The following is a 16,761-nucleotide window of genomic DNA, read 5'->3' as shown; positions in this document are numbered from 1 at the left end:
TGTGGGACTACTGACTTCACGATTGATTGATTTTTTTAATTTTACACGTGAAGTTCTTCAAGTGTAATGTGATATGAAAAACACAAGTGATTTATAAATTTGAGCTTTTAAATAAAAAATATCCCAGTTATAAAACTAGATAGATCTAGTTTCTTTTGCTGTTCAGTATATATAAAGATCACGTCAATTAATGCCAAGGGGAAATTGTAACATTTTTGAGGTGAAATTTGCCAACAAACAGTCAAAACCCACAGAATTTCACAAGGTAAAAACTATTGCTAGAAAGAGAACAATCTCTGCTATCCATATGTATGCGTCAAATTATGGGAGAAGATGTAGAAATATGAGAAAATCAAAGAAAACAATTCCACATGCGCTGTTGGTTTGTATATTTAGTGGTGTAACACCTGCTCACAGCGGTTATCTTCCCTTGCCTATACCATAAGGGGTGGTAATCGCTGCGGGAAGTTTTAAACAATCGCTGTTTTAAAATTTCCTTCTGTGTACATATAATTAAAATAACAACAGTAATTTGAATGTATCATTCTTGAAACTGTAATCATTTAAATTTCAAACCGCTTCCCGCCTTATTACTCAACGGATCAAAGATCCGTGAAACCGGTTTGACAAGTTTTCCCGTCTGGTTATTTTTAGAAACAATAGCTATATATAGTAACAACCTGGGCGACACAGATAGAAGGTAAACATTTTATATACAATTAAATTAATTTGATTTTTATAGCCAATCGAGCCTGTAATTGTACATTAAAACATAAAATCACTATTATTTACTGGTGTAGATTAAACAGAATCTGCCATATATTAGAAGAAAGACTCAGAGGCTATTGAGATGTAAACAAATGGGCAAATGGACTGTTCTAAGAAAAGATAGAGCTATTGTACTTACCAATGCGTCTGTATCAGCTTCCAATTTGGTTAAGTTTTCTTCTTTGTCCGTTAAACACCTCATAACTTCTTCCCAGCTCAAACTGTCAGGGTATTCTTGGAATAAAGTGACTGTACAAGCAGTGCAATCTTTAAAGCGTAATCTGTTTTCTCGTTTTTAAGCATCATAACTTAAGAAGGGAAAGTTCACGACTCAGAAATTGTTGCTCCTTTTGAACTTGTTCATGCACGCATGTTATCATTCTTTATCATTTTTCAGTGACAAAGGTTTTGAATTGTTGTGCGTTGTTGTCTGTTGAAAAAATAAATCTATATCAAAGATGTATATTGTATGATTTTTATATGATTCCAGATTAGCTGTCTGAGAGCAAGATGGCGTCAACACAGTACAGAGTTACACAGATTCTGTTTATACTATGCAACATCTTGTTCTTGGTATGTATGTGTATATTCACCTCACCAGGTGATATTTGGGGGAAAATTAAAGATTGACTGTCAGTATTAAAGGGCCGGGATATAATTGAGGACTTAAATTCTTTATTTTTAAACAGTTTTGCTATTGAGTGCATATACACTGCTACCTCTATATGAGGGGGCGTCCGTGGCCAAGTGGTTAATGTGGCTGACTTCAAATTGCCCAGCATCGATGTGGGTTCAAGCCTCACTCGGGGCTTTGAATTCTTCATGTGAGGATGCCATCCAGCTGGCTTACAGGTCGGTCTTTCTACCCAGGTGGCCACTCGTGATGAAATAATGCATGGAGAGGCATATAGGGTCTTCCTCCACTTCCAAAGCTGGAAAGTCGCTATATGACCTATAATTGTGTCGGAGCAATGTTAAACCCAACAAAATAAATAAACTTGTCTTGATGTATGTGGTTTATACCAGTATATTAATGCCAAAAACATGGCATTCAGTCCTTTTATTTATATTTTTACAATAGCTTCTGCAAAAATAAGTGGTTTGCTGTTCATGAGTATCAGAAAATGAAATAAAAAGATGTCAGGATATTGATCTTTTCAACGTGTAAACTTAGATGATCGAGTGCTTAAATATCAGCTACTCTCCATTTAAGTCCTGGGTCTGAGCCCCACTTTGATCATGACCTTTTCTCTGGAAATGTACAAAATGGTTGCTAATGATTAAAATAAGCTTAAAGCTAATTCATTACAATTAAATCAAAATAAACTGTTATTGGTATATGTTACAGATTATGGGAGTGGCCATGGTGGTGGTCGGTGCATATTTACAGATATCCAGGTCCAACTATGTTGATTTGATGCCAAGTGATGAATTCTTCACAGCAACAGCCTTAATGATTTCATCTGGAACTATTGTAGTCGTTGTATGCCTTTTCGGATTTATTGGCGTATGGATGCAAAGTCAATGTGTTATGCTCATTGTAAGTGGTACTATATAATTGTTGTGTAATATGGAGGCTTTAGTGGCCAAGTGGTTACTGCTGCTAACTACAAACTACTTGCCCCTCACTGTAGAGGGTTATCATGTGAGGACACCATCCAGCTGGCTTGCAGAAAGGTGTTGGTTCTCCACACAGATGCCAACCTATACCTGAAATACCTTTCAGAAGGGCAGTGTTGTGTTTACTTTACCATTAAGGTAGTTCTTCACATTCAGATCGAAATTTTGTTCTCCAGTGTAGAATCTGATAAACACAGATTTTTCAAATCTTAAGAATATACTAAGAAAATTCAGCAAATAAAAAAAGATGGGATACTGTGCTTGATTTTTTGCTAGACTGATTTATAATAAAGACTTTATTAAACGAGGCAGCATACTTGCCAAAGCAATCTTCCATATGGGCCTCAAGATTGATTTGAAAAATTTGGAGCTCAGATAATTTTTTTTAATGGCAGTGACTATGGGAAAATCATAACTCACATGATATTTTCTTGAATAGAAATTTTTCTACAATGTAGATTTTATTGAAAGTTCTCACAGTTGTAAATAAACATATGGCCAGTATAATGTTGTGAATAAAATGTATAGGTCCTTGTGCTTATTATTTAGATATTTGACCATTATTAAAGTGAATTGCACATTTCACGCTAATTTTAAGACATTATTTTGAATTATTTAACATTTCTGATGTTTTAATATCATATATTTTAATTTTAGAAAGATAGTAACAGTTCCATTGTAATAAATTTACTCTTAAGTTACCATTAATTCATAAAATATGATTTTTATTTCCGAACGCGGAATCCAGGCTTTATTCTACATTTTTCAGATAAATTACATTATGCCATCACTTACGGTTTATCAGACATGCAGAACTACCTTAAGAAATTTAGCTCCCAATTTGCAGTCTTACCTAAATTGTATTAATGTGAATTTTAAAAATCAGCAAAATATATCAAATGTTGTGTATATTGTTTCAGACAGTTGCTGAAAGATACACTGCATTGTTTTAAGATTTATTTACATTGCTTTACACAAAATGTAGAGATCACTAATAGAGCAGTGGTGCATGGCAACTTTAGTCAGAATTGCTTTTGTTACTAAATTAGTCTAATTTAACTAGAGTCATTGCCCATTGTTTCACAGTCTGTATATTCCTACATTACAATGTAAGGTATGGATGGATCTTCATGAAATTTAAAACTAGTGTAGAAAACTATAGGACAATGGTGCTTGCACATCTTTTGTCAGGCTCTCTCCAGTAACTGCAGAGTTATTGCCCAGTAATAACTATTTAAGCGTTAAAATGTTTAAGTAACCTGTTGATGGAGCTTCATGAAACTTGATGTAACTATAGATCACTATGGGGCTGTGTTGGGTATGCGATTTCATCAGGATCTCTTTATAGTAGCCCATTAATTGTTTTATTACTCCTTTTACTACTTTTTTATAAATTCATACAAAACAAAGTAATAACATTGATGAATCTCATGAAGCTTAATGATACATTCACTTTAGGGCTGTGTTGTGTGTGCGGGTACCTCACTTTAATTGTTCTGTCTTTCAAAATATAGTCCCTACATTCACAAAACAAACCATTTTGCAGGGGATATAAATTCACAGAATTTGCTTGTTATTTATTGCATTCAGCTATTTCTGGTACAAGGCTTATAATTTTGAATAGTCCAGTATTGCTGTCTTTGAGTAGCTCTTGTTTTTACTTTGATGGTAATTGACTGAATAGACAGTTTAAAGAAAGTATCAGACATGTTGGTGTATTTCAGTACTTACTGTGTGTTCTGGTGATACTTACCTTGTCAGTAGCTGCAGGAATCATAGCCTTTGTGTTCCACAGAGAAGTGAGTATATTTTTTCATTATTTATAGTGTGTTCTGGTGATACTTTGCTGGGAGATGCAGGAATTATACCCTATGTGTTCCATGTAGAAGCATATTTAATGTGTGTTCCTGTAATGTTTTCATTATCAGTAGCTGTTGGAATCATAACTTACGCTTTCCATGGAAAAGTGAGTTTCAGAATTTACAATGTGTTCTTATGATACTTGCCTTATGAATAGGTGTTGACATCATAGCCCATGTGTTCCTTAGAGAAGTGAGTATATATTTACAGTGTGTTCTTGACATAATTGCCTTGTCAGATGCCACAGGAATCATAGCCTATGAGTTCCAATGAGAAGTGAGTATGTTTACAAGAAATGGTATATAGACAGTCTGTTGCTACAAGAAGTAAACATGTATTCCTATATTTCAGTTTTTAGCTCGACTCTACGAAGTATGGAGAGCTATCCTACTCAGCCTAGCGTCGGCGTCCTTCTGCATCCCCACTTTGGTTAAAGTTTTGATGCACTTTCTCTTTATCTCAGTAATTACTTGATGGATTTGTTTCAAACTTAAAATAGTTATTCATCATATTGCACAAAGTAGAGATAGACCCTAAAATTTTCAGTGATATTAATACATTAAATAAAGTATAGAAATTGATTTCCAATTCCTTGAAATAACCAAAATTGATTTCACAAATGTGAAGTTTATGATAGTTTTGTTCATATCAATAACAGAAGTTTTAATTTTTAATTTAAAGTTGTGATCCACAAAGAATGACAACTCTTGCCTTAGGCTAGTACTTATAAGCAGAGATATCTATTAGCTAGTTTACTTCCCTTGCAATTACACAATTGAGTGGAAAATGAAAACTGTTTTAGACACAATATCATACTTTTTTGCACAACAAAAACATTTAGGATTTATTCATTTGTGTTTTATTTATCCCTCAAAACATGGTTCCTATGATTCTGTCAACTTACATATGGTAAAAAATTAACTTTTAAAAAGCCAATTATTATAAAATGAAGTACCAGTATTAAAGTAAATAATAGTGCAGCAGTGATTTTTTTTGCGTATTTTTACTGCCGAATATCGGCACTTTCCCCTCGCCAAAATAGGCCATTTTTTCCCAAAAAATCGTCAATTTTTTCCCTAAAAAAGAGATGTTTTCCCCCTCAAACTATAAGATTTTATTTCCAAAATGTAACAGTTTATATTCGGGCGTGAGATCAGCGATATCTAACATGAAATTGGCAGAAATGGCATCAAAAACGTCCTTTTTAAGATCAAAATCGCATCAAGGTTACCGTCGCGAAAACACGTGACAAACAAAATATTGCCGATTTTCAAGAGAAATATGCACTTTAGTCGGTTTAAATATGTTCCATTATGTCATTTAATCATTTATGGTAATGAAAAATGACAATATCTCTCCTAGTTTTTGAAAAATTGGAGATCAAAATCGCCGCGATTGTACCGATTTTCGGATAGTCAAAATTTCGGACGTTATCAAATTTCAAGGGCATGAAGTGAAAATTGATAAATACAATTATTACAAGTTGTATTGGTGTCTTAATTTATTTTATCACCCAAAAATTTCACGATTTTAAATCCAAAAGTGGTTTTGAAAAAATATAAACTCTTCAAACAACATTCAGTAAGGAAATGTACAGATTTATATCACTTAGTATGGAAATTAAACATATTTCTATTTTTCCCAATTTGGGGAATTATCGCGCTTATTTTCCCAATTCAGCGGGCACAGGCACCTTTATTTTTTCCAAAAAAAATCACTGTGCAGATAATACAGTTTTGCTTGTATCAAAATGTCACAATTGAAGCACTTTTGTAATACAGAACACCTGGTAGGATTAGTAAAGGTGCCATTATATTGATCTCTATTTCCCATGCCTACACAAAGGCCATAACTCTCACACCAATATTTCATGAGTTATCCCCCCTTTTTACTTAGAATTTCAGGTTAAAGTTTTGATGCACTTTCACTATATCTCAGTTGTTACTGAATGGATTTGATTCAAACTTAAAATAGTTGTTCCACCTTATCACCCACATCATATGACACAAGGGCTATAACTCTTGCACCAATATTTCATGAGTTATCCCCCCTTTTACTTAAAATTTCAGGTTAAAGTTTTGATGCACTTTCACTCTATCTCAGTTATTATCCCCTGATGAAGTCGGAGGGATATAGTTTTGCTGTTGTCCGTTCGGAATCGTATCTAGGAAATGGTTGGGAATATTTAAATAAAACTTTATGTACATGTTCACCACAATAAGGTTATGCGGCCCATGAAGTTTCTGTCAGATTGCCCAAGTAACACCAGAGTTATGGCCCTTAGAAAATTCTTGTGTTAACTATATACATGTAGGGTACTATAAATATGGCAATTTCTGCTTCATAACTTGTGATATATTTGACCTAGAACTATGAAACTTTAAATGAATTTAAATTACCATAATGTGGTTGAGCACACACAATTTTGTCTGGGTCTCTTTACTAACCAGAGTTATTGCCCTTTAATTGTTTAAAATTCCACAAATTTGACAATCAAATGGTAGAAATTCATTAAACTTCTTTCATTCTTTACCATGAACATTTATTATAAACATGTGAAGTTGTGTACCCACACCTGGTCACCCCCTTGCCTTGGTCACACCCCCTCACGCTCCCCCCACAAAAAAAAAAATCATTCCTTATTTTAATTTTTTTTCAAACCTTCCATGAATATTTATCAACATGCAAAGTTGTACTGTTCCCCCACCTCGCTACTGCTGCACCCCCCCGCACCCCACCTCAATTTTTAATTTTCCATCAATATTTATAATCAACATGTGAAGTTTGTACCCTAACCAGGTCACATCCCCACTCCCCTCACCCACCCCACCCACCAAAAAAAGATTTTTGCCACAACCACCCCAACCGCAATCCATGTTGAAGATATCTTACTTCATTGTGCTGTCTTTAAGGACATCTGGTCTTTCAATGTTCATGTTAAATAACAACACTTGGTGCGGAACTATTTGAAGACAATTATTTCGTTCTAGTTACACTTAAGCCCACATTTCAAATAACTCTATTTATTTCTGAAAGCTAAGCTTACAGTAAACATAATTCCATTTGAAACAATTTTATTAGTCAGGATCAACATAACATACATTTATTATGTACACTTAAAACATTCATTTTCTGTTAAACTGATTCTGACTAAATTAAATGGAATTATTTGCTTCTTAATAACATCCTTAACTTTTTATGTATATATTTTTTTGCCATTACTCACCACAAATCCTTCCGGCGGGGGATACCAATTCATCGAATTGCTTGTTACTAAATGGATTTGATTCAAACATCTTGCACTAATATTTTATGAATTATCCCCCCTTCTTACTAAGAATTTCAGGTTAAAGCTTTGATGCACTTTCACTATATCTCAGTTATTACTATATGGATTTGATTCAAACTTAAAATAGTTGTTCCTCCTTATCAACCACATCATATGACACAAGGTGCATAACTCTTGCACCAATTTTTCATGAATTATGCCTCCTTTTACTTAGAATGTAAGGTTTTGATGCATTTTCACTATATCTCAGTTATAACTAAATGGATTTGGTTCAAACTTGAAGCAGTTGTTCCACAACATATGACACAAGGTGCATAACTCTTACACTAATATTTTATGAATTATGCCCCCTTTTGCTTAGAATTATACTTACTTAGTGTTTTGATACACTTTTTCTTTCTTATTACTTAATATTTTTGACACAGACTCAAGCTTTCATGCAATATCTTCATCCACCATTGGAGTCATTAAACATTCCAGCCATAGCTCCAGTTTCCCCAGATGTGCCCAGTTTCACTATCCAGCATTGAAATAGTCGAGCGCGCTTGTCTCCTGTCACAGCTCTTGTTTGTATTTCTTACAAAGCTTAGCGTCATTACCTATGAATAGATTTAGCAGAAATTGTGATTTGATGATAGCATTTGACTATTGGTATTTCCCTTTCAGATTGATGTAGAACTAAAGGGTAAATTACTCGAAGGTTTGAAAGATAAAAACAAACGTGATGAATGGGATGATATTCAAAGTTCAGTAAGTATTACCACAATTCTGTAACTCTTACGTTTAAGTGGCCACCTTTAGAATTCTAGGGAATACCATATCACGCCCGTCTGTGTCTGTCTGTTTTTTTGGCCATATATGTTTGTATGTAAAAATTGTGTCTAGCTTTGAATTTTGTCATGCATGGTCAGATTTGATAATAAATAATAAATTAGCTCAGATATTACTTGTGACAAGAGGACGTATTACATGTAAGACCTTAATCATAAAGGTCAAGGTCATATTAAAGGTAATAGGTTTCCTGTAATTTTTCTTGTCACTCGGTAGCCTAGTGGTAGAGCACCTGCTTTAAGTGTGGGAGGTCATGGGTTTACTCCCTAGCCGGATATTACCAAAGGCATGAAAAATGGTGCTAGAAGCTTCCTAGCTTGGAACGCCGCATTGAGAAGATAGTTCAAGGACTGGTCAGCTTGGTGTCAGTATAATGTAACTGGGTGGGGTATCATGTCATGTATGTGTTAATGGCATCATATTCCAGATAGGCAGCACTATGTAGTTAGGAATTGTGCCCACTGCTGCAAGTAGACACCATTGTTATTAAGACTGAATTGTTTTTAAAAAAAAGATGCTGATCACGTCTTGTTTGGTCTATAACTTGTATGCCAACAAAGGTGCCAGTATTCAAATAACTTGGTTAAACATTTCACCATAACAAGGCAATGTGTAATTATGTCCATCCACGCTTAGTAAGGAAAGCGCAGATCTACAGATCGTGAGGTCATGAGTTTATTCGTTTTGTGAGGCCTGGTATGTTCTCTGTGATGACTGATATAAGACATTGTGTCTGAAATCATTCGGCTTCCACCTGGTCTTCAGGTTGGCAGTAACTGGTGGAGAACAGGTTAGAACTGGAAAAGGAACATTGCTTCAGCTAAATACTGTTGAAATATGATACTGTACGTCATTTGCACTATTTGTAATCATTTTAAGAAAACCCTGATATGCATGCATTAACAAATATGATATAATTGGCTTCCAATGTAAATTAAAATCATTAAAGAATGTGTATGTATGTGTATATTTTAGGAGCGTTGCTGTGGTGTATCTAACTATACAGACTGGTATGGTGTGTATGACCCAGATTATCCGGAAAGTCTTCCCGACTCGTGTTGCGACGGTCCAAACTGTGGGTCACAAGGAAGAGTTGTAGCTTATGATGTTGTAAGTAATCTTCACTTTCTTGTTTCTGTTGTATTTATTGAGAAAATGAGACTTTGTACATGATTTGTTCCATTAAATGATATATATTTGGAATAACAAGGAACATTATTGACACCAATTTACGAGGTTTTTACATTCATTGTGTGCACCATCTCTCCTCATCCTCATGACACAATTTAATGAAACTTCACACAAGTGATCAGTAACAACAGTAGTTGTGCGTGGTGCATGTTAGGATCTTTCAAAAAAAGTATTTGCAGAGTTACGGGACTTTGATTTTTGTTACTATACTATATACATGGAGTCTGCACAAGCAATCTTGTGCGTGCCTAATCTCCTGAAACCATGCACACAATTAAATGAAACTAAATTCAAGTGATCAGTAGTAACCTTAATTGTGCATGGAGCATGTTAGGTTCTTTCAGAAAAAAAATTCTGCACAGTTATGGGACATTGTTATATTAACATACTATATACATGTACATACAGTCTTCATATGCAGTCTTGTGCGTGCCTGATCTTCCAAACCCTTGCACACATTTTAATGAAACTTCACACAAGTGATCAATACCAACCCTAGTTGTGCATGTAACGTTCTTTTAGATAAATATTCTTTGGGACTTTGTTTTTTATTACTTTGTTTGTTTTGGGTTTAACGCCGTTTTTCAACGGTATTTCAGTCATGTAAAGGCGGGCAGTTAACTTGACCAGTGTTCCTGGATTCTGTTCCAGTACAAACCTGTTCTCCACAAGTAACTGCCAACTTCCCCACATGAATTATCAGAGGTGGAGGAAGAATGAATTCAGACACAATGTCTTTTATCAAATCATCACAGAGAACATATGCCCCGCCCAGGGATAGAACTCGCCACCCTGCGATCTGTAGACCAACGCTCTCTCTACTGAGCTAAGCGGGTGGGTGTTTTTATGCCCTCAAAGGTGAGCATATTAAAATCGTACTGTCCGTCCGTGCGTCTGTGCATCTGGTAAATTTTTGTCCTGGGTGTAACTCTTCCATCCATAAAGGGATTTTGAAATAACTTGGCATAAATGTTCACCATAATGAGACGATATGTCATGCACAAGACCCAGACCCCTAGCTCAAAGGTCAAGGTCACACTTATAAGTCAAAGGTTAACAGGGTATGTTTCGTGTTCGGTCCATAACTCTGCCATTCATTAAGGGATTTTGAAATTACTTGACACAAATGTTCCTCATAATGAGACAACCTGTCATGAGCAAGACCCACTTCTCTAGCTCCAAGGTCAAGGTCGCCCTTAGAGGTCAAAATTTAACATGATCTGTTTCTTGTCCGGTCAATTACTCTGCCATTAATGAAGGGATTTTGAAATTACTTGGCATAAATGTTCCCTATAATGAAATGAGGTGTCATGTGCAGGACCCAGAGTCCTAGCTACAAGGTCAAGGTCACACTTAGAAGACAAAGTTGTTTCTTGTCTTGTCCATAACTCTGCCATTTATCAAGGGATTAGAAAATAATATGACACAAATGTTAACCATATTGAGTAGGTATGTCAAGCTTATGTCTTAGGTCAAGGTCAAGGTCACAAAATTATATGTGATTTTTTGCACAGCCAACTGTGGCATTCTTGGGCCTACTTCGGGGGCATTTGTCACCAATAGCGACAGCTCTTGTTTGTTACTTTACTATGTACATACAGTCTATATACATACAGTCCACATAATCATGCAATCTTGTGTGCATCAAATTGCATGGGAATACAAAATACATGTACATGGTAAATTACAATAAGAAATTCTTATTAGAATTATGATTCAGTGGAACAGTGTTTGTACAAATTTGAATGTAACTGGGTGTGGTATTGAGTCTTGGGTCTGTGGCATGATATTCAAATGAGGCATCTCCAGAAATTTTGGCAGTGTATACATTGCTGTAAGTTAAGATACAATCATTGGATGACAGAAATAGTTAAATAAGGCCTAAAAAAAATTCTTTGTTTCCGGTAACATGCTCAAAAATTTTAGGGTAGGTAGATTGGAAATTTTTTTTTTTTTTGGAATTTTTTTTTTATTGAGACTTTTCGGAAATTATTCTTTTGTCAAAAAATGAATACAAATAAGGGGGTTATGCCTTTAGAGCATCAATAAGTTGATTTCTAACATCACTAACCATATTTAAAGCATAAATAGTGAAGTTTTGCAACTTTATGTTAAAAAGTTGAAAAACATATTCTCCAAGGCCATAAAAACATCTAGGGTCAGGCCAAAAATTTAGGGTAGGTCGGGATACCGGAAACAAACAATTTTAATTTATGCTTAAGTCACTAAACACAAAAACACACGGTATAAACAAAACATTCATTACTAATGCTGTTTGATTTTCTTATATTTTTATATAACAGGGTTGTTATAAAAAAGGTAAAGACTGGATAAAGGACAATTTCTACACACTTGGAGCAGCTGGAATTGTTCTAGGAATTTTGCAGGTAAATATTTTCATTGAAAAAATTACTGAACTAGTGTCAATAATAGGCTTTAATTCCATGTATAAATTCTTCCTCATCCAAAATCACAAGATTTATTTCTTTCATTTATTTACTTATGCACAAGTTTTCAAGGGTTGAAGAGTACCTAATTTTCAAAGTGCTCTAGGCTCTGCTATTTATCTAAGGACTTTGGGTTGTACTACCCAAAGTTTGAAAGTAATGCTGTGACATTCAACAAAAACTTCTCATATTTGTGTTGTAAATTACCGTAAATTAAACCAGTACAACCTGATATGAATTTTACCTGTTTTTATCTTGTTGATAAATGTTTTGCAACATTTTTAAGATTGAAATTTATTAGGTAAGCAATGTTCTGTAAGATATATACCTGTTTCAGATAATTTCAATCGCGGCAGCTCTTGCTTTACTAATAATGATGAGAAGAGAGAAGGTTGTATGAGCAGCGTGGACAAGATTGTCTCAGACCCCTAGTATCTTCAAGTGCATGGTCAGCAAACAAAGGATTCTATCTACATACACTGGAAACCTATTTCCTATATACCATTTAAAGTGCTGCTGATATTTTTATGTAGAAACTACTGCTGACATATATTTAAATGTATTTGTTAAAACAAAATCAGTGAGTTTTGATAAAAAATAAATTTGCCATATAATTTTCTTATAATATATGTATGTAGAAGTTCAATATTACAGTAACTTTACATTTAAAAAATGTTACACTATTAAGGAATATAATTTTTCTATAAGAAGATTTGTAAATTTCATAAGCTACAAGAACTGTTGAAAACAATTACTTTAGATCTGCTTGTGCAATACCAGTTTATCATGTTATCAATTCTTAAAGGGCATATCCTGTTTATTCACATAACACATGCTACCTGTGATGTCAAGTTGAGCAACTTACAGTGACTAAGAAACAGTACCGTCATATTTGGTCTACAACTTTCTATGTAAGACATTTATTAGAATTGAAGTAAAAAAATACAGCAGAAGCATGTTTTAATTAATTTAAACACTTCAAATAGGTTGTATACATTCATGGAGAAACTGGCATTTGTTTAATTGCTGTCCAAAGAATCTCGTTTTTAATATGTTTTGTCAAATTGTCATATATGCCGTTGCAATTTTGTATATTTCAATTTTTGACAAAATCATAGTTATTTTTTTCTACATTATTACGTCTTTCTAATGCTACCACAATGGGTTAGCAAATATTTTTATACTGTTACATTCCATGAGCGTTTCTGTTGCAAGCAAACTTAAACCTGATAATTCTTAATGTTCGATGATACTTATGTTTTCTTATCTTTTTACCTAAACACCTGTTGTTTTTTTAAAGACTTATTTTTGCAATATATTTGTTTACAGACAAAATATTTTCTTGAATTGTTGGACAATAAAAAATTCACAGGTTTGCCTCTTCAGTATACTATATTTTACAATTTGAAAAGCCTTTGGGCATTACAAATACATAATATTTACATAATCATGAAGCTGCAAGTAATTCGTATGCCAGTTTAGTATAAGAGATTACCTAGTGTATTGAATGACATTTTGCAGATTATTGTACACCTTCTTGATTAAAATGTGTGATATAGCATAATATGAATTGCTTAAATATATATATGTAGTTAAGATGTAGAATCACGGTTTTATGCGTAAAATCTGCCAGATATACCAATTAATACTGTTATTTGTAATAATTTTGTAATAAATTGTTGAAACATACCAGTTTTGTTGCTGTTCATTATGTTTGTTCAAAATAATCTCAAAACCAAAGTGATATTAATGAAGAAAATGAATAAATGTCTAACCGTGATAACATATGAAATTTAACATTTGGCTAATGAAAGGTGTTTAAATTACAATAATGATAGATTTCTGGTAATGCCGAAGGCTTACAAAACAAAGCGATCTCTGTTCCTTGAAGTGTTCCAAATAAACAAAATTTCTATGGTGAATGTGATTGAAAACTATGCTGTTTTAGAAAATATATATGGTGCCATAAGCTATATTTTAGGTTTACTGCCAAACTTGCTTCAGTATTATCCCATATTAGCCCCATGTGGTTCTGGGACGATCTGTGTATGAAAAGAATTGGAACCACTGCTTTACCCTTGCATGATCGTAGGAGGCGACTAATTGGGTGCTAACACTTGGTTTTGCTGTAACTCTGTGATTCCAGCAGGTATGCAAGTTTTGATTCCATACCTCGTGTTTTTATTTCGATGTAAATGAGATGTGACACCAAAATTTGTAGTCCTGTTTGCGCCATATAACCTGTATTGTGTTGGTGCGCCGTAAAACCCAAATAAATAAATAAATATCCCATCTTTAGTTTAAAGATTATTTTGGTCACCACCAGGATTCCCAACAGTGTCAACAGGCACATTTTATTAACGCTTTAAGGTGATCGTTCACATTTAAGCAACAATAATAATTTGTAGTGTAAGAAATCAACCAAGAAAGAGAAAAGAGAGAAGTAATTTCAAGAATGTAACTTCTTATTGAACTGTTGCTGTATGCATAAATTTTTGATACAAATCCTTACCAAAAGTAATAAAATTGTTGAGCTGTACTACTCTGTCAAGTGTCCGCATCCACACCTTTGTTAAAATTTTGATGCACTTCTACAGTTCTACTGTATCTCTGTTACTACTTGATGGCTTTGCTTGGAACTTAATGTACATGTTCCACATCATATGGCACAAGGGCTATAATTCTGGCAACAATATGTCCTGAATTATTCCCCCATTTTTAATTTAGAATTGCAGGTAAATTTTTAAGCAATTTCAAAATATCATTGTTATTACTGAATGGATTTGAATCAGACATAATAATTATTCCACATCGTCGCCCACTTTATGCGACCTGAGGTCCATTAATTGGGAGCTCTAATATTTCATCAATTATGTCCTCTTTTTTTAGCTCACCTGAACAGAAGAATCAGGGTGAGCTATTAGTATGGGATAGATGGTCTGGCGTCCGTCGTCCATCATCCACATGTTTTACATGAACATTTTCTCCTCTGAAACTACTGGTCAGAATAACACCAAATTTGTGATATCCTGGTGAGGTCTCCTATCAAGTTTGTTTCAATGGGGGGAAGGGAGATGGGCACTTGGCCCCTTTTAGGGGCTGCTTGAGCTTAATATAGAAAAACCTTTAGGGGGCCTCCGTGGCCGAGTGGTTAAGGTCGCTGACTTCAAATCACTTGCCCCTCATCGATGTGGGTTCGAGCCTCACTCGGGGCGTTGAATTCTTCATGTGAGGAAGCCATCCAGCTGGCTTACGGAAGGTCGGTGGTTCTACCCAGCTGCCCGCTCGTGATGAAATAATGCACGGAGGGACACCTGGGGTCTTCCTCCACTACCGAAGCTGGAAAGTCGCCATATGACCTATCATGTGTCGGTGCGACGTTAAATCCAACAAAAAAAAGAAAAACCTTTTAACAACTTCTTTTCATGAACCGATTGATGGATCTTCATCAAACTTGGTCTGTAGCATCATTATAAGGTCCTCTCCCAAGTTTGCTCAATTGGGGCTGCTAGAGCTAAAATACGTTTAAACAACTTCTTTACATGAACTGCTGGATTGATCTTCATCGAACTTGAGTCTTAATCATCATTATATGGTCCTCTATCAAATTTGTTCAAATGTGGGGACTTCGATCCTTTTAGTGGCGGTTAGAGCTAAAAATAGAAATACCTTTTAAACAACTTCTTATCATGAACTCCATGATGGATCTTCATTAAACTTGGTATGTAGCATAATTATATGGTCCTCTCTCAAGTTTGTTCAAATCACTTGTGACCCCTTTTCGGGGCCGCTTGAGCAAAAAATAGAAATACTTTAATAGTCTTTTTTAATTTAATTTTTTTTATTTTTTCATTCTTTCTAGGTCATCTGAGGAAATGCTCAGGTGAGTTTTTGTGATCGCTTGATGTCCGACGTCTGCCTGTCTGTCGTCTGTCAACATTTAGCTTGTGTATGCAATAGAGGCTTTTTATGCTCCCGAAGGGAGGCATATAGTTTTTGAACCGTCTGTCGGTCTGTCAGTCTGTCGGTCTGTCCGCAATTTTCGTGTCCGGTCCATATCTTTGTCATCCATGGATGGATTTTCAAATAACTTGGCATGAATGTGTACCACAGTAAGACGATGTGTCGCGCGCAAGACCCAGGTCCGTAGCTCAAAGGTCAAGGTCACACTTAGACGTTAAAGGTCATTTTTCATGATAGTGCATTGATGGGCGTGTCCGGTCCATATCTTTGTCGTCCATGGATGGATTTTCAAATAACTACGCATAAATGTGTGGCACAGTAAGACGACGTGTCGCGCGCAAGACCCAGGTCTGTAGCTCAAAGGTCAAGGTCACACTTAGACGTTAAAGGTCATATTTCATGATAGTGCATTGATGGGCGTGTCCGGTCCATATCTTTGTCATTCATGCATGGATTTTAAAATTATTGGGCATAAATGTGTACCACAGTAAGACACAATAAAGGCTTTTTTATGCACCCGAAGGGAGGCATATAGTTTTTGAACCGTCTGTCAGTCTGTCGGTCTGTCCGCAATTTTCGTGTCCGGTCCATATCTTTGTCATCCATGGATGGATTTTCAAATAACTTGGCATGAATGTGGCACAGTAAGACGACGTGTCGCGTGCAAGACCCAGGTCCGTAGCTCAAAAGTCAAGGTCACACTTAGATGTTAAAGGTCATATTTCATGATAGTGCATTGATGGGCGTGTCCGGTCCATATCTTTGTCATTCATGCATGGATTTTAAAATTAT

General features: G+C 35.1%; 1 protein-coding gene across 1 annotated transcript; it reads left to right on the top strand.

The window, feature by feature from the left end:
* The first annotated feature begins 547 nt into the window (after positions 1-547).
* LOC123536049 (tetraspanin-9-like) lies at positions 548-13,695 on the top strand. Its single transcript, XM_045318832.2, has 8 exons — positions 548-700; positions 1,259-1,341; positions 2,117-2,308; positions 4,113-4,187; positions 8,204-8,287; positions 9,344-9,478; positions 11,863-11,946; positions 12,344-13,695. Exons 2-8 carry the CDS (start codon positions 1,279-1,281, stop codon positions 12,404-12,406), a joined length of 696 nt encoding a protein of 231 aa, XP_045174767.1. The 5' UTR covers positions 548-700; positions 1,259-1,278; the 3' UTR covers positions 12,407-13,695.
* Positions 13,696-16,761: the final 3,066 nt, after the last annotated feature.

Source organism: Mercenaria mercenaria, chromosome 17, assembly GCF_021730395.1.
Source record: "Mercenaria mercenaria strain notata chromosome 17, MADL_Memer_1, whole genome shotgun sequence".
NCBI classification, from domain to species: domain Eukaryota; kingdom Metazoa; phylum Mollusca; class Bivalvia; order Venerida; family Veneridae; genus Mercenaria; species Mercenaria mercenaria.
The sequence above is the reverse complement of the archived record's forward strand: the minus strand, read 5'-3'. Positions and strand labels throughout refer to the sequence as shown.

What these genes read in the sequence shown, in the direction of transcription:
- LOC123536049 (XM_045318832.2), top strand. Translation starts at nt 1,279, where the DNA reads ATGGCGTCAACACAGTACAGAGTTACACAGATTCTGTTTATACTATGC. An exon ending in GTCAATGTGTTATGCTCATT is followed by an intron (nt 2,309 to 4,112) that starts GTAAGTGGTACT and finishes GGTGTATTTCAG; the next exon opens with TACTTACTGTGTGTTCTGGT. An exon ending in CCTTTGTGTTCCACAGAGAA is followed by an intron (nt 4,188 to 8,203) that starts GTGAGTATATTT and finishes TTTCCCTTTCAG; the next exon opens with ATTGATGTAGAACTAAAGGG.